Below are 20,890 nucleotides of genomic sequence, written 5' to 3'. Positions count from 1 at the left end.
ATGCCACTGGTCACTTCCACCATGATGACTCAATTCCACTAATCAATACCCTTTGGGTCCTATCACAGAGTCAGTTGCCTAGCTACTGGACTGTAAAGTAGTCAAGGCTGCACTCTCCCAATTTTACCATGAGGACATCATGGGAGATGAGGTCAAAGGCCTTTGTGAAGTCCAAGTATATGGCATCAACCTAATTTTCCCTATCCAGGTGGTGAGTTACTTAACTGTAGAAGGAAATGAGGTTGGTCTGGCATGAGCTGCCCATTACAAAGTCATGTTGGCTATCCTTTAGAATACTGCCTTCGGTTAGCTTGTGTGTAATGGATTCTTTGATAATTTTCTCCAGGATTTTACCAGGGATTGAGGTCAAACTAACTGGCCTGTAGTTTCCTGGGTCTTCCCTTCTCCCTTTCTTAAAGACAGGTGCCACATTGACCCTTTTCCAGTCTTCTGGGACCTCTCCCTTGTGCCACAAGTCTTCAAATAACTCTTCCATTGGTCATGCGATGATGGCAGCCAGTTCTTTTAGCACTCTCACCGAAGGCAGTTGGGGCCAGGCACAGCTGTAGCCACCTGAGCCCTATGGGGTGCAAGACCCCAAGGAAGAAGAGTGGGGGCCAGGCACAGCTGTGACCACCTGAGCCCTGGAGGGATGCAAGACCCTGAGAGGGAAGGCTGGGACCAGGCATGGCTGTGGCTACCTGAGCCTGCTGGGGAGGAAGGACCCATGGCCCCAAGTGAAAGGGGTGGTGTGGAGTTCCGAGTGAAGTGGGCAGAGATGAGTAGCCCCACTGAGGGGGCAGCCCCGGGTGAAGGGGGTGGTTTGAAGCCCCAAGTGAGGGGGCAGTGCAGAGCCCCTGGTGAGTGGTAGCCCCAGAAAGGGGGTGGAGATGAAGTACCCCAGTGAGAGGGAGGAAATCCAGAAGGCTGAGAGCCCAGTATATTTATGTATGTATATATAGAGTTGCCAGAAGGGGCCAGAGTAAGCTTAGACCCAATTGGGTAACTGGCTGGCCACTACCCTGGTGAAGGTCACACAACATGCCCAACAGACAGTACGTCTGCCACCCAAGGAATGGACTAGCTAAGCCTATGGCCTAAGGGGCCCACTCCAAGAGGGAGCAAGGCAGCATAAGTTGGTGATGGATGAAAGAGACCCTGTGAGAGAGGGTGGAGTGTGAGAGGTCCTAGTGAGAGGAGGGCGGTATGAATGTATGTGCAACTGAGGCCTGACGGTGTGGCCTAACCTTGGTCCGGCTGTAGGCTGGGAGCTCTGTAACACCTGGATGCCATCTGTGAGTCATGGGCTGCAGTGTAGGGAAGGTTTGGAGTTGCAGATAGTGCCCCCTGGCATTGGGGCATAAAATGGGCAGCCTCCCACCTTAATTAACTATTAATTAATTAAGAACAAGACATGGCAGGTGAGTCAGGTGGGTGGCATGCCCAATGGCAAGTGGGGAACCTAGCACTGTGGCTAGGCGGGCAGCCCCACCTCGCCACAGAGATAAAACTAGCTTTTGCCTGAAGACACCAGTGCTGAGGTCAAGTGAACTGTTCCATGTGGTCATCCTTCAGTCCCTACTCTAGAATAATCTTTTTATCGTCATTCTCTTTTTCCATTTTCACTTCTGATGGTTTTGTTTTAAATCACTGTATTACTTTTTTTTTTTACTGAATATTAAGACATAAAATAACAGACAAACAACATAGGACTTAAAATTGCTCTCATTTCCATGACCAGTTTGATTAGCCATAAAACTTTTCTATTTCTATTAGCATTTGAAAAGCACTCATCACTATACTATTTTAGGTGAAGTAACTAGAGTCACATTATTTGATTTATTTAGTGTATATAAAAAACAAAAAGTGAGGTTTCTTAGCCTCTTTTAAGCCCCTTGATAACTGGTAAAAGTGCCAAAGGGGCACACAGAAACTCTAAAAGGTTGAGATCTAGTTGGAAAGAATCTTTCTGTTTCAAAAACTGAAGAAGACAACTGTGATACTTCCTTCTAAAGACCCCTTCTATACAGGATATGCTGGGGATGTGCTCATTTGGGCTCAACACATAGCAGTGCAGAGATTCCAGGAAGTAAATAAGCAGCAAAGGACAGGCTACTCTAACTTAGGTCCAGGGGATGTCTCAGTTTTTCCTGGCACTGTGTAGGATCCCGCACTGGGAAGGCTCAAGGTAGCTTTAAGTCATCTGAGTTCTTCCACTTCCCCACCACACCACATATCAAGTACAGCATAGCACTCAAATGATTCAGCCAAATCCAATATATAGAAACATTTACATGATTATAAATCTATGCAGCTAAATTTTCTCAGTTACTTTATGAATGATATATTTTAAATTATTGTAAACTAATATCTATAAGCCAAAACAATTCTATAGGCCAGCATAGATAGATGTAGGATAATATAATAATTAGTGAATTAGAATGAAAAATTCCATGCTTAGAGCCTGGAATTCATAAGTATCCTGTGAGTTATCATTTTGCTTTGAAATACAAGTACTTCCGTATGTTGATGCTAGTAAGTGCTGCATCTTCCACTAATCTTTTTTCCAATTAGACTCCTCTCAGATAAGCTATGGGAGAGTCCCATGCAGTAATTAAAAAAACTACCAAAACCCTACTAGGAGACATACTTGCAGCAGTCTCATTGTTGATCTGTTTCTTAAGTATAAGTAGTTGCATTTCATTTTCCAATTAAAGTTCTTTCCCAATACCTCCCCACCAGCACCAATCAAAGTGTGAAATCTTGAGGCCAATGTGTCACAGCCACATACATAATTTATAAGACAATGTAAGTTAAGATAAAAATCAACACAGAAAATATTAACATATGACTTGTAAGAAAATACAGCATCTTTACCTTGAGTGAAAGATCCTAAAAATGTAAATATGGCCCATCATTTACATTAAATTACTTAGAACTTCTTAATCTTATGAATGTGTGTCAATTATAATCCATGTTGAACTGGGACAGCAATCCTATTCCTCTGTTCAATATAAAAGAACAAAACTAGATACTAAAATATTTATATAGAAGTGACATAAAAATAATCTACAATGCTACTTAATAATTTTTGTCACTGCCTGAAGCAAACATCAGTCTAAATTTTTGTCAGCTTAATGATCTTGATGCTGGGCCTCCAGTTCCCTTTTTATTTGTGACTTCATTTTACATTTATATTGCACTTTGTGCTGTTGAGTAAACATTTATCTGTCTGATTCAAAACCTGCCTTCATAAGTACTTGTTTTTTCTTTCTTTTTGGCATTTGTCAGAGGAGCCACTATTGTAGATATCCTCTTTCTGCAGTTTCTGCAGAATATGATTTCAAAGTCAGAGTGTAAATACCCCCTCAAGTTTTCTTTTCTACTCTTTATTTTGAATGTAAGCCTGTACAGTAGAAGGGGTGTACATCATCCAAAACCAACATCATGTAGAATCAGTAGACAAATACAAAAATACTCAATAACAATTCTTCATACCACTCCAGCTTTCACACTCTACTATAAACTTTGCCACTGAATGTATGGTCAACACCAGGGACAGCTCCCCCTACTTCTACAGTTGTAAAATCTTGTCCCCTGGATGCCTGTTCATTATGTAACTGCAACAGTTAGGATCCAAAGCTGCTATTTATAGAGTCAAGAGCTGAAAGCCAGATCTATTTAGGTCTCTGACCAAAAGGGAAAAACACATGCAATTGAAACAGACAAAGATCCATGCATAAATGAATTGGTCCACTGAGTTCAATTCTAAGTTGGTGCAGTACAGTACAGTAAGTTACTGATTAGTAATTATGGTTATAATTTAATTCATAGACTGATTGTAAAAATGTGTTTCTGAATTTAAGTTAAAGTCAAATTATATGTCCTAACAGATTATCAATTTAGATTTTTAAAAGCACTTACTAGAAGCACAAAATATAACCTCATCTTGATCATTATGAATTTTGGAAAATTTCCAATTACTGATTTGAGCAAGAAGTCACACCAGGGCCTAATGGGATTAATGAAAAATAAAACTGTGTGTCAACTGCATAACAGGAGAAAATGAAATGAATAGTAAGATGCAGAATATTCAGGGAACCCATGTATGGTAGGCTATAAAAAACAAAGCTAATATGAGCAGAATAGTTCAAAAGAGTGCAACTGCATAAGCAAAAAGAATTGAAGCAATTCAAAGCCACTATCTGACAGGTTCCCAATGCAAAATGCTGTCTGTAAATATCCTAATACTTCAAACAGGACATGTCTACATGAGATGCTTAATGCCCATTGGACTAATTCTACTGCGCATTAGTGTGGCTGGCAAAACTATAGAATTAGTCTAATGGGCATTAAGTGCCACTTAAAAACTGTTCACTAATGCACAGTGGTGCTGATTATGATGCATTAATAAACATGTAGACATGCTCACAAAGTGCTTTGGCTTCAGTCCTATAATAAATCTAAAATTTACATAGTTCATATTTATCAAAATAGAAAAAATACTTCAAAATTCTTCATTAATGAGGATTCCTTACACATTTAAGATTTCAGAAACTACTAAAATATTTGTTCAGGTTTACTTTTGATTTCATGTGCTGGAATCAGGTTAGACTGTTATGAACTGGAGCTCAAAAATGATAGCAATAATCCTCCACTTGCTGAACATGAGATAAGATGATTCACCTAACAGGCCATTGTGAGTGCAAGTAAGAAACACATGGAACAAACAATAATTTAAAATATTTGCCATTAAAAACATTTACCAATTATTGTGACATGAAAATAATTCCCCAATTAAGCAACATCATTCCAACACTACCATTTCCCCAAATCCTTGATGCAGTAGCCATTGGTACATGCTCATAGTTTAATAATAACCCCTAGGCAGTATGCAAGTTCATTCAGTAAAAATATTAAGGGGACTTAGCATTCTGACGGGACATGTACATTTCCAACTGCACAGACAGAATTCTTGCAGGTCTAATTCTTGTTTGGTGTGTCCTCCACATACCAGTATAAGTGCAAATAGATTAGGCCCAAGTAAGACTAAGCACTAAGTATTCTTCTCACTGGCTGTGTCTATACATGTGCTTTATTGCAGAGTAGATTAATTGACTGAGGAGTAAAGCATCTACATGTGCAATGGTATTAGAGCACAGTAAACTAATTTGTATCATAAGATAGTACTGTCAGGGACAGTACTATGTTATGGCAGAATAATTAACTGTGATTAAATGCACATGTAGATGCTGATGGTGGGTATAAACTGCACCTGATTAGCCCAGCCAGCAGGGGCCCAGACTCCTGCCTCCTGCCTAATCACATGGCTTCACATGTGCAGCACCCTCATGCGCCAGCCAGCCTTCCCACCAACCTCCACCACCATCTGGAGCCCAGGGCAGAGCAAGGCAGGACTGGCCCTGGAGTAAGGTGCTCCACCCTGGTTCAAAGTGCTGCTGTCCTGGGTACATGTTTAGATGCTGTGCCTGGGAGTAATTTACCCTGGCTTTACCCTGGATATCCAGGGGTCAAAAAACTCCTCCACGCTGCTCCCTTTCAGTGTGGAGAACAACTAAATGTGTGGTATGTGGTACCAGAGACATGTCTGCAGCGCCACATACTGCATGGCTGCACTCATCTGGACACGGCCACTGAATGGTAGTAAGCCTCAAGCCCCTTACCTCCATTCTTATATACAAACTTAGGAGAACAAGCAGGTTTGAAGAAAGATAGGTTTAACCATGTTGCATACCATGTTAATAAACTGGTTACATATCTATGACCTTTTTATCTTTGCAGATGTTTTAAAATTAAATTCATACAGTAATTTTCATGTAAGTTTTTTTTTACCTTTTTCTGTTACCTTTTCACAGTACTTAGACTGTATTATCAGAAAGAATTATCTAATGTATGTTCCCTGCAGTTTTCAAATTTGGTATCACTTAAGGTTTAAAGAGTGGAAGAAATTTTTCTCTTTACTGTAGCAAGTGCCAATGAATTTTTATGCAGTAAGTCAAACAAGATAATGTAAAGTAGTCCATGTTGACCTAAAAATATGTCCAGTTTTCATTTACACTTAGCCTCCTTTCCACTGCCCTGGCAATATAAGCAGGTTACATTTAGACAACTTTAGACTCCAGATGCATACAATTTAGCTGAAAGTTTTCATCAGGGAAATTATCTTACCTCTTTCTCCATTTGTAATCCTTCTGCTCTTATATTTCTTTCGAACACCTCTCTCTTTTCTGCCTGTAGGTTGGATTTTCTATACACTAGAATGTAATCAATCCGACATTTGCCATCTCGAAAATACAGCCCATTGGATTTATTTTTATCATGTTCTCCCTGTGAAGAGAAAGTCAAAATATTTTAACGTTTTTATTCAGTTCTGGTCACTGTCCTAAGAGTTAAGAACTTAAACTTTTCAATTCCATCCAATACAGAATGGAAAGCAATTAGCAAAAGTAGGTTAAGCCTTTAAGTAGTTTGTGTGTGACATTGTTTAAAAACGATGGCTTGGTTTAACATCTCACTCACCATACTTCTAGATTGATGGTCTACACTTCAGTGAAAAGGATACTGACCCAAAATTAAAACAAGTAGGCCTCACTAGCCAGGCATTAAATTAGACAGGAGAGACAGAGAAGTTGAAATTTCATGTAAATCAAAAAATCTGAGATGAACTTCCAATATACGTATGCAACAATATAGAAGATGGAGTTATTCTGGAACAAGGGTTGATGCCTGAATATCTAACATAAATGTCTTTATGCAAAGAAAAAGAGAAAGAATAGAAGCTTCTCCAACCAATGGTGATGAAGATTTAAGAAGGTGAACATTATGGGAAGGCTAATGAGAAGAATCCTCCTATAAAGGCAGTAGGACTTCCAGGAGGAAGAAGTGTGTATTATAATTCTGTTCTCATTCCAGCATGACCCTGGTAGACTAATATTCAAATTACAGAACTGGTGTAGATACTATATCTTCTGACTGAATTTACCAGACTGAGGGTAACTCACAGTCTATGAACTCTGTATTTGCCTGCGGCTAATAGGTCTGTTCAGGTGGTTGCAACCCTAGAAACAAAAAAACCCAGTCAACTTTTTTGGTGTTTTATTAGCAGGTGACCCAAAGATCTAGAAGATTCAGTTCTCATTTCTTTTAAAGATTTAGTTCAGTGCTGAAGGGGAACATGACCCTTTTTTTGCTTTTACATTTTACTATCACCTATATAGTACATGTTGCCTGACTGTCAACCAGTAGAATTTTTGTGGAGACAAAGGTAAGCTGTTAATTTTGTGTTTTTATCCTTGTGTTTGTGGTGATAGAGGTTCACATTAGTTTCATGTACATTCCAACTGAAGGAAAGGTGGGGGTAAATTCCCTGTTTGTGATGAAGTTTCTCTCTTCCCAGCAGGGGTGCTTAGTAGGGCTGTGCAAAACTTTACTCCCCAATTTTGATTTGGCAGTGATTTGGTCCGATTTGGTGGCTGAATCTCCAAATCCAAATTAAATCAGAGGACCCTTTAATCTCTCTGAATCAAATTGGAACCCTCTGAATTGATCTGGAGAGATTCGGAAAGTCGGACATAGAAGCAGCTTTAAATGCTTTTTCTAGACAACTCTAGGTAGCAGGTGGATTGTGAATGCTGCAATGCTGGGGCACATGGAACATCCCACAGAAGTGCCGGGGGCTCCCCTGTGCACTCAGTAGCAGACCACTTCCAGGTCCTCTGGGTAGTGCACAGTGCTCCCCCACCCCCGCGCCCTCTGGCCTCAGTGACTGGTACCTCCTGGGTTTGGGGGGGACACCTGGCATCCCCAAAAGGCCAATTCACAGCATTGAATCTTCAGATTTGGTTTCAGCCAAATCAAATCAGGGACAGTGATCTGAATCAACAAATTAAATCACTGTCCCTGATTTGGGTTGAATCCAAATCTGAATCGAATAGGGTCCACTTTGCACACCCCTAGTGCTTAGTATATGTTTACTACCTTGATTTTGGTTATGAGAAGAGATCCTGGTTTTCTCTGTTTAAAAATCATAAATCCTCTGATATAAAAAAATGCAAATTCTCTGGTAAAAAACAAAATCCCTGATTTTTGGGCAGGGGGCAGGGTCTTGATGGAGACCAGTTTGGAACCTATGCAGGCAGGGCAAGTGGCCGGGTGGAATGAATGTGGCCATGGGTGGGTGGGGAGTGGTGTTCAGGAGTGGATGGGTGGAGGTGGCCAGGGCCAGGGCAAGGGCTTGAATCGGGATTGTAGGTCAGTGGCAACACAGGGCTGGGGCCTGGGACAGAGCCATGATTCACTACCTGCATGCCCCTGTGATGGGAGCCAGTTCCATGGGCAGGGGTGTGTGGGGAATGGATCATGGCTCTGTCCCATGCCCCACCCCCATGCTTTCATCACCTTGCAGTCCTGATCCCAACCCTGGCCCCGCTCTACCTATTTGTTTCAGTCTCGGATGCTGCTCCCCACCCTCCCACACCCCCACCTAGCTACATGTCCTGCCCATGCAGGTCTCAGGCTGGTCTTCATGGAGACCCTGGGATCACTGGGTAGTGACAGTGTGGGGCCAAGGCCCAGGGTAGAGCTGCAATCTGCTCCCTGTGTGCCCCTGCCTGCAGAACTGGCACACATCACAGGGGTGTGTGGGGAGCAGATTGCAGTTCTGCCCCAGGCCCCAGCTTGACACTGTCATCACACAGTGACTCTGATCCCAGCTCCAACCCCTGCCCCTGGCCTGGCCCCACCCTCCCATCCCATTCCTGGATGGTGCTCCCCACCCACCCACTCACAGCCCCACTCCATCCTCCCAGCTGAATGTGGAGCATTAAGGGTTTTTGGTGAGCTGTTGCACTGGGTGGGGTGTGGTGCCAACTGAGTGCAATGGGGTAGTGGTGCTGACCCAGCCTGCAACAGCTCACCAAAACTCCATAAGTGGCCCTTCAGCCAAAATAATTGCCCATCCCTGGGCCAGTGTGTGTTACCGTAATATGCATTATAATTGCACAAGGTTTTTCTCTATTTAAAATAAAATATTTAGGTTGCAAAATCAAGTACTCAAAAGTTAGGAAATGCCAAATATATGGTTATCTGTGAAACCTCATTGTATTCCTGTGCATTGCATGGCTCAGCAGTCATATGGAAAAAGCCTATATTATTATTGATTATTAGTGATGATATATGTATAAGGGAGCTGAACTGAGATTGCACAGAAAACAATTTCTGACACTCCATAACTTCTTTTTTTGCAGCTTCGTTTTGCAAAATAATAATTTCATTTTAGAATAATGTTCATGCATTTTCCATTTTAAAAGAAATTGGTAAGAACTAACTGTATGACAGCAATAGCTCTCTTCCTTCATATATTACATTATAAGGTGTAGTACTGCAATACAGACATCTCTTATTTGAACAGACTAGCTACAGTAGCTGGTACCACAAAAGAAACTTTTGCCCTAAAGAGAAGAATGGGCAAGATGACACAGATGAGGATTCTGGCAAGGATCATGGGGGTCTGGGCTTAGTTTGACTCAGCTCTCTTTCTCATCTCCCCAGAAGTTGGAGAGCTCCTAACCCATGTGGAGAGAGAGAGAGAGGTTTTTGTGACCTTTTAAAATCTTTATTACAAAAATATTAAAAACAAAAAAGGTGAAAATGAAAAAATGTAATCCTCCCAGGGGCCAAACAAGAAACACTTTTTGGCATCAAAAACTCCATATCATCAGAGACTGAAACCCCCTCCATGCCATGCTCTTCATGGGGTTACACATTTAGGATTAACTGCCTAGCTTCCACCTTGCAGAATGGATCATTGCTAGCCCAGTGTGACACAAACCGGTTTACATTTTTCTTGCAAGGTGAAGCATCCAAACTGAAATGTGATGCACACCCGCACCAAAAACCAAGAGTTCCTGGGCACTGTAGGCACCCTCCTCTGTGACCTGGTTTCTGTGACTTTTCAGGGTTGCCCTCTTGACCTGGCCCAGCAGGAAACCAGCTAGGCATATTACACTCTTTTCAGTCACTTGGTAAGGAATAAAGAATATGTACACAGTCTTGGAGAGATCCAAGTCCAGCAAACCAAAGAGGGTGCTGAGGGTAAGAAAAAGTGGCTTGAGCTGGGGCAGTCCATGAAGGCATGGAAGAGTCCCCTCCACCTCTTCTTCACACAAAGGGCAGGTCTAAGAGACAGACAAATGTGCCCATGGCCAGGGCCCCGTGAAGCAGTCACCACTCGAGTTGAGGGAGAAAGATGATGTGCTGGGTCCAGTGGATGTTGTTATGGGGAATGGAGCCCAGCTCTCTCCCCCAATCTTTCAGCTACTAGAGTAAGTCCAGGTATTCAGTACAGGTGATGTATGGCCCTGGCCTTAGATTTGAATGATCACATCCTGTTATGGTATTGGTGTGCTTAAAAACCCATTTTTGAGCAATGCAGGTTAGAGAAGTGAAACAATTTAGATAGCTGAATTTTATGGAACAAGAAAAGAGTTTTCTAGCTTCCAGACTAGAAGGGTGAGCTGGATGCTCTTTTGACTTGTGCATCAGTAAAAGAAATGTTGACTCAACTCCATCTGTAGAATCTGTATGGAAGACAGTAACGTCAGAACCAGGAAGAGCACAGTTTTACATTGAGATCCTAAAAGTACAGGATGTGCAGAACTTGGCACATAGGGAAAGAATCTTTTTACTCATCAACTCACAAAATGTTGTAAGAAATCATAAGGATGCCTGTTAACTGTGATGAGTTGATTTTACAGGTAACTACACAGTAAGAAACTCAGTGAAAAAACACCTAAATTATATCACTAGAATATTAACTTTAGGACTGGGCTACATATGAATGCATTCAAGAGATAAGATGTCCTGTGAACTTAAGCACTTCCCAGTGCCATACTAAAAATCCAGGATCAAAATGAAAGTAGGAAGGGATAAGTTTTCTCTGTGTGGGAGCTCATACCATCTCTGAATACTCTTAAATCATATTAAATCATCATATGCTTCATTCCTGGGATTCTCACAAACTCTTCTGAATAGCATACCTTTTTTTTCTTCAGAAGGAAGCAGGTGTCTTGCATTTTCCAGGAATATTCTTCCTATTCTCTAACACTTTCTCTCTCTTTCTCACATGTACACATATCATTTATATACGATTATTTATTGAGTGGCATTGCCCTCCTCCTCAGCTATTGCTATTGGGGTGTATGCTTGCTTAAAGGGGAAAATAAATTAATAGATTCCCCCTTTCATTCACACTTCCCCTTTGTAGAGTACAGAGGTCTTGCACAAGGGTATTATTAATGGGGAAGAAAGATTGGCAGCTTTTGTTAAATTAACAGCAGTACATTTCAGTCCTGTCCCTTTTACCTTGCTCTTCTCAAATTCCCCTTTTATTTTAACCCCTTTATGTCCCACATATATATGTCTCACCGGCATGCATCTGATAGAGGCCTTGGCTTATGTGATCAAAAACACTGCACAGAAATCCCTTGTCCTATCATAATGCAAAAGCAGAACTATGAAAGTGATGAGAGGAGTTTTGAGGAGAGAGACAAGGAAGAAGGATAAATGAGTCTGATTACAAGGCAAACACAAAAATCAGGTACTGCCTGAATTCTGTGGCTTAAGTTAGTCATCTAAACATACCAATAATTCAGCCTTTTTTCCAGAACAAGAAACTTATCCAACTCCCCCCTGTATGGTGTTCCACAAAGTGACTTGCTTTCCAAAACAAAAACTAATTCCTTGAAAAGGGCACCCACCACAATTAGAACAGCCCTTCTGTTCTCTGTGGATCTGAATATTTTTAGAGAGTACAGCTAGAGAGTGATCACATTCCCTGAGGAACAAAAGCACACAAAAGTGAAATAAAGGAAAGAAAAAAATTTTAGCCCAATTTTTCAAATTCAAATTCTGAAGTTTAGGCTAACTGAAAACAGATTTGAAAAAGGAGCTTTCCTCCCAAACATGCTGTGAACTGCAACTCCCACTGGAAGTTGTAAATGCTTGCCTTTTTTGCAAGTCATATCCATCTTTTAAGGCAGGTGGCACAGCCAGCGCGCAGGAGGCACGTGGCGTTGCACCGCTCCTGGGGCACCAGCAGTGGGATGCAGAGCGCAGCCCGCAACGGCAGCTGCCTCCACCCCATACACAGACCTAGGGGGCACATGCCCCCTGTGTCGGCCACAGGGCCGAGCATGGTGGTAAGAGCCCCCCCATAGCTCTGGACAAGCTGCCCAGGCTCCAAGCCTCCCATGACCTGCCCTGGGGCCCTATTCACCCCTCCCTGAAGGGACCTCAATCTCTCCCCCACTGCACACCCCTTCCCTCCCTTACACCCCTTCCCATCCACACATTTACCTGCTGGGCACTGCTCCACACCCGGCTGGGCTGGCCTGAGTTCCCAGCTGCCTGCAGGCTCTGGCTGTTGTGTGTGTCTGTATGCACCCCTCCCCCTGCCCTGCTGTAGCCGCCTGGAGCCTGCACCCAGGCTGCTTGTGTTTGCGGAGGCTAAGCCCCTTTAGCCCTGGATTTCTGCAGCCTATGGCTGATGTAAGTAAACCTTTTTCTCTTGTTTCTGCTCCTTCACTCTGGGACATAGCATTGTTAGTGGGAGCTAAAAAACATGCTGTACAGAGGCCCTTGGAGACAAAAGCATTCAGCTGAACAGACTGTAGCTTAATACATAACCACATAAGGACTCTTTCCAGGGAACTACTTTAGCACAGGAAGCATGGTTTATAAGGACCATACCTTCCAGCTTCTGAGGAAGTCACAAGTCATTGACTAATGAATGACCAGATGAAATAAAGCCACTTTCAAAACCAAAATATTTCATGATATTTCAGTTTTATAATTTTAGAGCAGTTGTCAGTTTTAATTATTCCCAACACCAAAGTTTTAGATAAGAACAGAACTGCAGTGAATGAAACTTCCAACCCAATTACATTTATTTCTTATATGGCTTGGTTTGCAGGCTCTTACCTCTCCTGCTGCTTCCAATCTGCTGGCATCATCAGAAGTACTGGTCAAATTACCATGGTGGAGCAGAGAGTCATCATCTTTGGAAGGGCTGTTTACTCCTTCTAACTCATCAAAAAAAATGTTGACATCCTTAGCTACTAAAAGCAAAAGAAAAATGTGGTTTCAGATCAAAGCTGAAACAAACAAGAGACAATTTCTAATACAATACAATACAGCATCTACGTTTGTTTAGGAGTGGGTACCTGATATCTTTAATTTAAAATTTCAGGAGAATGAAGGTCAAAACCTGTTTAGTAGCATAATGATTTCTTCATTAGCAGGCAACAAAACTTAAGAATAAACAATACTTACATGATAACAAATAAAATATATATTAGGTGTCATAATAAGAAATATGCAATTATCAACCTAGCTTTTCTTAGTAAAAGCTTGTATTCTTGGATTATCTTGACTACTGAGAATGCATTAATTATAATAACAAGCAATAGTATTTAAAAAGTTTTTTAAAATATTACATGAAATAGCATGTGCTCAGATGCACACCTGTATCACAGTCAGAGGGTTCAGAATGACCACAATAACTCATTCTACATAACGCTACTTAGAGGGCTGTGTGAAACTATGTCTAGTCTAAAGAAAGGTCAGAAAACCATTCTGTTTTCACTAGTAAATTGATTTCCATCAGGATTGTTGCTAGTAACAGCCTCCCATAAGGTCCACTATGGTTGATGCCATATTATACATGCACATTTCACATTAAGCTTTATAGTAAAACAATATTCACAGAAGGATGAGGGCAAGGAAAACAATAACCCAAGAGGGGTATGTGGACACACTTCCTCTCTTGTGGTTAAAATCAAGTGGGGTTATGCTGTGCAGTTATGGGCAGCGTGGTTCTGCAGGCTGGGGTACACCAGTATATCTTAAAGGAGTCACTGCTTTAACCACAAATAAGCTAGCTTCATGAGCCATACTTGAGATAGGCAGCAAGTGGGCAAAGAGAGAAAAAAAAAAGATCTGGGATACTGCTCCAATATTCAACAGTTCCAATATGCTTTGCACGTGGCATGAAGGGGCTGTAGGTTTGGAAAAGCAGCAACTGTGCTTCTCCTTGGTGTCTAGGGCCGTGTATAGACAAAATGAGAGGCATGTGTGCACGACATTTTAAAGCGGGCTAAATGCTTTTGTACCGCTTAAATTGTGTTGGTGTTTGCATGCCTCAGCGGCGTATTGCGCATTAATTCCAGTCACTATAGGAAATTCAGTGCCATAATGCACCTTGGGGCACAGCGAACTAAAACCCCTTCAAGGAATTTGCTGCTGCCAGAGCCGCGGAGTGAAGCACTGGGCTCCGTGCAGCTCTGTGGTTATGTAAGATGCTCTGCAGGCAGCTTGGCAGCATCCCAGGAAAGCAGGCTCTGCCCAAGAAAAGCAACAAGCCTGATCCTTCCCCCACTCCCCTGGAGCCTGCCTGAGCTTCGTGGGGGGGCCCAGTGCTTCCCTCTGTGGCTGTGGTGCCCCTCAGGACGGCCCGAGCCAGGTGCCTATGGGTAGGTGCCGCCTGGGGGGTGCTGCCATTGCTGTGGAGGGAAGCGCCAGCCCCACCTTCCCAGCAGGCCAGGAACCACTCCACCTGCCAGCAGCTCACTCTCCCCTCCCCGCCTGAGAGGCAGGTAAGTCAGCAGGGTGTGTGCACAACACGGGGGTTTAATCAGCTCTGAATTGAAGTGGTGTTTTTTAAAACCCACCACTTCAATTTAGGGCTCCCATTTTGTCTACACACGCCCTAGGATTTAACTATGAATAGACTTTATCTTCTCAACCCCATGACTCCTGTACATAAAAGCCAATTATTTTGGCTTTAGTCACATACAGATTTCATTTAAAACCTATCAACAGATCGTAGATTGGTGTTACTCTTTTACAAGTATAAAATGATGTCTCCTCAGTTTAATGATACATATTACATTTCAGACGAATATTTTTGCATACAAAAAACCTTCACAACCAAAGAAATCTTATAATATCTTCACAGCCAAAGAGATCTTATAAAACTGTGGTAAAGGACCAAGCTAAACTACTTCATTTTCAGTGTCGAAAATCAAATCTCAATATCATCAAGTATTTTCTTTCTAGCTAAGTGACATAATTATAAAAAACCCCTGCTATTAGAAAATTACCATGGCATTCTCTGTTACTTTGATAGCTACTGTTTATAGCATTTTGCTCATAAGGTTTAACAACTTAGGTCAAATATTGTATAATTAGGCTTCTTCTACATGTTACAAGTATTGCACAATCAACTGGTTAATGTTAACTGGTAACTCTACATGTTAACTGTGCAATTACCCTGAGACCAGCTACCGGCGCAAAGTAGCTATCATGCCATAAAAAGCTTGAACCAACTATAAGGTTTTGAACCTCAGAAATGTATACTACTTTTATAGCTAGTATTGCTATCAAAGTTTAATTTGTACATGTAGCAGGGCCTCGCCTGCAATTGGGACCCCGCTAACCTACCAGAATCAGGCTCCCCCTGCACCAGTGATGAAGCAAAATGTGATCTAACGCACAATCCTACCGTCATGCCTCCTGCCATGCATGTGTGGCATGGCAAGAGGCATGACTGTATGCATCATATTAGAGCCCATCACACCTTTACCTGCATGTGTACAGGGCCCCTCAGCTATGTTGCTTTTTGCTTGGACATAAGAAACCAAGCCTAACACTTCATAATATAATTCTTCAGGTTTATAGAGTAACTTCTATCCTAAAACAGCCATAGCAAAGATGGTAGGACTGACAGTCTTACCCAGCTGGTTTTCATTTCATACTGCGCTTAGTCCTGTGATATCTGAATACCTTTTATATTTAAAGCTTTTCTTACACCTCTTATGACAAAATTATTTTGATTTGGTCTGTTGTGGATTTTTTCATATATACAATTGGATTGTTTATTTTAGTTATCCTACTCTTGTGAAAAGTGCCAAAGCACCTTTAGGAACAGTCAGGATGTTATCTTTGTACTTTGGAACAGAGTGCCTTCCAAGAGTACCATGCCCCAGACCAATGTTCTGAAGTACTGGTTTGATGCTGGATCAGCAGGAAAAATGCCTAACTCCTATCATACTCAGCAATATAAAAGGAAGCGTTTGCTGCCTCCACTCCTATCTGTAAGGTCATGTCTACATGTTGCCCTATGGCAACATAGTGACATGCTACATCACTGTATGGTGAGCTATGGCAACATAGCAATCACGCAGGTCTACACATGCTCACCGGCTGTATCATGGTAGTGGAATACTCCCCCGATATATCACACTACTATGGTGATGTAGCAGTGAAATCTAACCAGGCACCACGTGCATGGCACAGTAACAGCCTGTACTACACCGTGCTTTAGGAAGTACTAAAGCACATTGATGTATAGACACATTCTAATAATCATAGTGATGCGTCTTATTCAAGAAGTCATGGGAACTGCTACAAGATTCTATGGTCTCTATATATAACTGTTACTGTCAGATTTGTTTCAAGCAGCATGTATAAAAAGATTTTGTCTCATATAGGAATAATTTGGATGGAGATTATAACACTGGTCCTTGTCCAGGCCAACACAATGACTTAAAATGACTTAAAAGAAAGAACTACAGAAGATCATTTAAAATTACCAGCAGCTTCATTTTATAGGAATCTTCTAGGGAAGCCTCTAAAGACAGAGGCATGCTATCATACTTTATCAACACAGTATGTGAGAACTTTATGAGACTTAAATAGAGAGACTTTCTACAGACCATCTAAAATAAATATGTGTTTCAGAAGGAGGAGGTGAAAAAAAAGCAAAATGCATCACTGATTATGAAGGAGAGCTTGTTCAAGTGTTGCACACCAGAGAATTTGTTCATTCTTCCATGAAAATTGCCCCCGTAATGCTGATTGAGGTCACTGAGACAGTGAAAAAATCTGCTTCTTAAGTGCTAGCAATATACCAACTTGTGACTTGGATGCTTTACAAATGGCTACACAGCTGGGTGTCAGAGTTAGTTTGCTTTTGTCTTTTGAATATAGAGGGACTGGTTCACTTGGGGGACTTGATATAGAACAAAAAATCTAATATAAAAGTCAGTTTGAAATATAGTCCCTCTCAGAGATGGCTAACAGTCATAGGTCACTGAGCTGCTCTCAGCTGGTTACGTGAAATTGGCTAGGAATGTCTGTCTGAGTTGTCTTTAGTAGAATATGGTTTATATTACAAAAATGCTCTCAGAGAGCCTTTGTACACACCCTTTTTTTTGTCCTTTCTTATGCTGCAACGGCATGACTGTTTGCACAAACAGGTTTTCCAGATGCTTTAGAAGTCTTTCTGGAGCATTAAAGTAGAACTCCTCAGATGTAGTTTAATTTGGCTAGCCATGAATTAAAGAGTCACATCCATGGATTCATTGCATGCAAACACAAAGGTACTCAAAGACTCAAATGAGTCTCTTTGTCCACCAGATGGCTCTGTGACTTTTTTGTAGTTCACCTATTGGAATTGCTTCTGCTCTTGAATTGCTTCCACTTTTTTTTCCTTGTGCTGTTTGCCAGCCCTGTGCTCCCACAGGTGTGTGGCAGGGCACGGGGTGGGGGACTGTGGGCCTGGGGGAGGCAGTGCTGGACTGTCCCTCTCTTCTGCGGTGCTGGCTGGGGACTGAGCTTAATTAGTTTGAAAACCAAGTGCATGCAAACACTTGTGCAATGCTCCAAAGCTTATTTCATTCAAAAACCTAGTGCGTGCAAACACTGATGTGACACTCCAAAATAAATACATTTAAATTTTATAAACCTATTTAATTTAATGAGGATTAAACCCAGTGGTGTGTACAGGCACCCAGAGGTGGCATCCAGGATCCAGTGCAAGTGTGGTAGCACAGTTGCACCCCAGTTTTGGACCATACCACAGGAGCAGCAGCTGGGAATGTTAAGTCCTCAAAGCATGTAAGAATTCACCCTTCGTCCCACTTTTAGAACCCCCTCCCTTCCTCTCTATGTTCATCTGCACTTCCCCTCCCCTTCTATTCCCTTCTTCCCTGCCCACCACTATCACTATGGAGCCATTACTGCCCTACTTGCTCCAGCCAGAGTATGTGAAGAGCTGGGCTCAGCTGGGGACAGTGGCAGCAGCTGGGACATGAAGGTTCCTCCTTCCTACCTAGTCCCTCTAGGTGTTTCCCACCAGTCTGGGAGCAGGCATAAGGATGGAGAGCCTGTCTGTCACCACTGCTATCCCTGATTGAACTCGACTCCCCATATAGTTGCTCCCCACAGCCCCACTGTACTGGGGCAGCAGTGGCAGTAGGCGAGCCTTCCTGCACCCAGAGGCATAAGTTGAAAGATCAAGGGGTGAATGGGAAGAGAGGGGAGTGCCCAAATTTGAGTGGGGGATTTTTACCTGCTCTGGGGACTTAAAAAGTCTGTGTTGCTGCTCTTTTAGTCTGGTCTGCCTTCCCTAGCAAAGAGGAAAAGCTAGGAGTGGGGGTTGCTCATTGGGATAAGAACACTCTATAGCTCTGTCACATACTTTGTTTTTCCAGTGATGAAAAATAAACAAAAAAATCACCAAATGCATGCTCCCTAAACTAGAGCTAGGGAAAATAAAAAAAATAATTCTGGGCTAAATGTCTAAATATTAAAACAAATCTGATTCTGAACAGAATAACAACTTCAAAATGTTTCATTTTAACAATTAAAAATCAAAATTAATGGAATATCAAATTAACTGAATTCAAAATTTCTGCATTATGACCAGAAGTAGTCCAAGAATGACCACTTCTTATTTATTCCTCAATGTATCACTGGGCTCTGGTAGGAAGGTAGATTAGGTGTCCTGAAATTATTGGAATGGGTGGCTGAGACTTATAGCAAGCAAGGCCAGGAGTCCAATTTCAGAGCCCTGGAGGGTCACCTCCAGACAAGAAACCCAGAGGTTTTGAAAGATACTGCAAGGGGTTGAAAAGGGATTAGAGATCTATAGTCATCTAAGGAACCCTACAAGGAGATACACAGTGTGTCCTGTCTTAACCTTAAGTTCAGAGTCCCACGTGATGGAACACAATATATTCTCTGACATTAGAGTCACCTGAGCTGTTAATACATAATCTCGGTATTCATAGATACACTTATCCAACTATGGACCAGCCCATATGGCAACACGAGAGAAAATCAGTCAACAAGGAAGGAATTAGCGTACTGTTTTTGGTGAAATTTAAGAAAAGATCAAATTTAGAAAACATTTTTAAAAACTGAAAATTTTCTAATCAAATCTTTGTCAAAATATGAAATTTGAAGTAAATCAACATGCTTTCATGAAATATTTCCTTCTTCTGAAAACTGCTTTTCAGAAAAGATTTTTGCTCACAGAAGTGCTGAGCGGCTTTAATCTAGACACCAAGGCTAGAGACAGACATTACACATAAACCAGTGTAAGTGATTAGAAACTGGTTTAAGCCTGTAACAGAACAGACCTTCAGTGCACATAAACCAGTTTGAAAATGGCTGAAAATGGTTTGAGATAAACCTGGCTGAATGTAGTATCAGATGTAATTGATTTGCATCAAACCAGTTTATGCAATGTCTGTCCCAGACCCCTTCCTGGTTTAACTTAAACCAAAGTCCCCCAGCATCCCAGATGCTTTGCAGCCCTGGGCAGGGCTCTGCTTCAGCTTATCTGGGCTGGCACCTCCCCTCTTCTCCCTGGCTGGAGCTCCAGCAGAAACAGCAGGTGCAGTGATTTGACCACACAAAGTAGTGCTGTTCTAAGATGTATCAATCTCTAGCTCCTGAAGATCAAATAGTGTAGCACTAACATGGCTATACTGCTGGTCTGGGAGCTTATGTGTGCCTGTCTGACGCAGGCATTACCTTACATTGTATAAATCAGGACTGATCAACTGGAAGTTAAATCACAGCTCACGGGGCTTGCTGGCACAGCTCTCAAAGCCTCTGAATTAGCTGAGCTCCAGAATCCAGGGAGTGAACACTGCTGTTGCTCACCATCTCATTTGCTGCTTAATTTGGGGTCTTTAGTTGTCATTGGCAATTAAAATTGGTGGCAGGGGAAAAGGGTGGAGGCAAACAGCCACAGGTTCTGGAACAGAGCCGACAGAGAGGTTCTGGCAGCCACAACAACAAGCTGCTACCATACTACCACAAGTGGGCTGTCCACCCATGAAACGCTCTGCAGTCCTGCAGGGAAAAATGAGTTGGACCCTACTGGGGTAGATTATATGCCTGAAACAGACAGCCTGGAGCTCCCTCCCGCTTTAAGGTAAAAGAAGATGCCCACCTTCAGAAACCTGGATTTAAATCCTGATTCTTTGGACATCATAACATGTAGGTGTCCCAGGGGTAGCCATGATGCCTGCTGGTGGTGCCATGACCATCCCCCACTCTGCCCCTAGAGTGCCTCCCTTCTCTCCTGCCATACCCCAGAAGCTCAGCAGGCTAGGCAGGGTGCAGATTAGTCTCTCCCACACAACTGGAGGAGAAGGAGCTGTTACCCAGAGATGCTAGGCCAACTGCTATGCTGCCTGTGGGAACAGGGAGTCTTGGGAAGCTCATAAGAATTCCAGTGCTGGAAGGTATGCTACAGGAGGTGAGGGAAGCTTTTCCCTCTTAAAGAAGCAGAGGGATGCTTCCACTGTTATTGTTTATATTATAGCCCAGAGGCCTAGGTTTATGCTATATTTACACCAGCAGTTTGATTTGGAACAGTAGGGGTGGTATACAGAAGTCCCATTAATACTGGAGGGACATGCAGTCACCTTCAGCCCTGTCAGGGGCAGGCTCAAGGTTCAAATGAGGATTGAGCCTGGAGAGGGGTAGAGTGGAAAGCCACAGAGAGGGCCAAATG

At 42.3% G+C, this 20,890-nt stretch overlaps 1 protein-coding gene across 1 annotated transcript in view; it reads right to left on the bottom strand.

Annotated features, from left to right (window-relative positions):
* ANO4 (anoctamin 4) overlaps positions 1 to 20,890 on the bottom strand; it is a 207,776-nt gene that overhangs the window by 154,414 nt on the left and 32,472 nt on the right. Inside the window, exons 3-4 of the mRNA XM_019545137.1 lie at positions 13,000 to 13,136; positions 6,190 to 6,348 (exon numbers count right to left, since the gene is read on the bottom strand). Coding sequence (XP_019400682.1) covers positions 6,190 to 6,348; positions 13,000 to 13,136 — 296 coding nt within the window. The remainder of the gene's footprint in view (positions 1 to 6,189; positions 6,349 to 12,999; positions 13,137 to 20,890) is intronic.

The sequence above is a fragment of the Crocodylus porosus genome, unplaced genomic scaffold (genome assembly GCF_001723895.1).
Source record: "Crocodylus porosus isolate Cpor-Errol unplaced genomic scaffold, CroPor_comp1, whole genome shotgun sequence".
Classification (NCBI taxonomy): Eukaryota; Metazoa; Chordata; order Crocodylia; family Crocodylidae; genus Crocodylus; species Crocodylus porosus.
The sequence above is the reverse complement of the archived record's forward strand: the minus strand, read 5'-3'. Positions and strand labels throughout refer to the sequence as shown.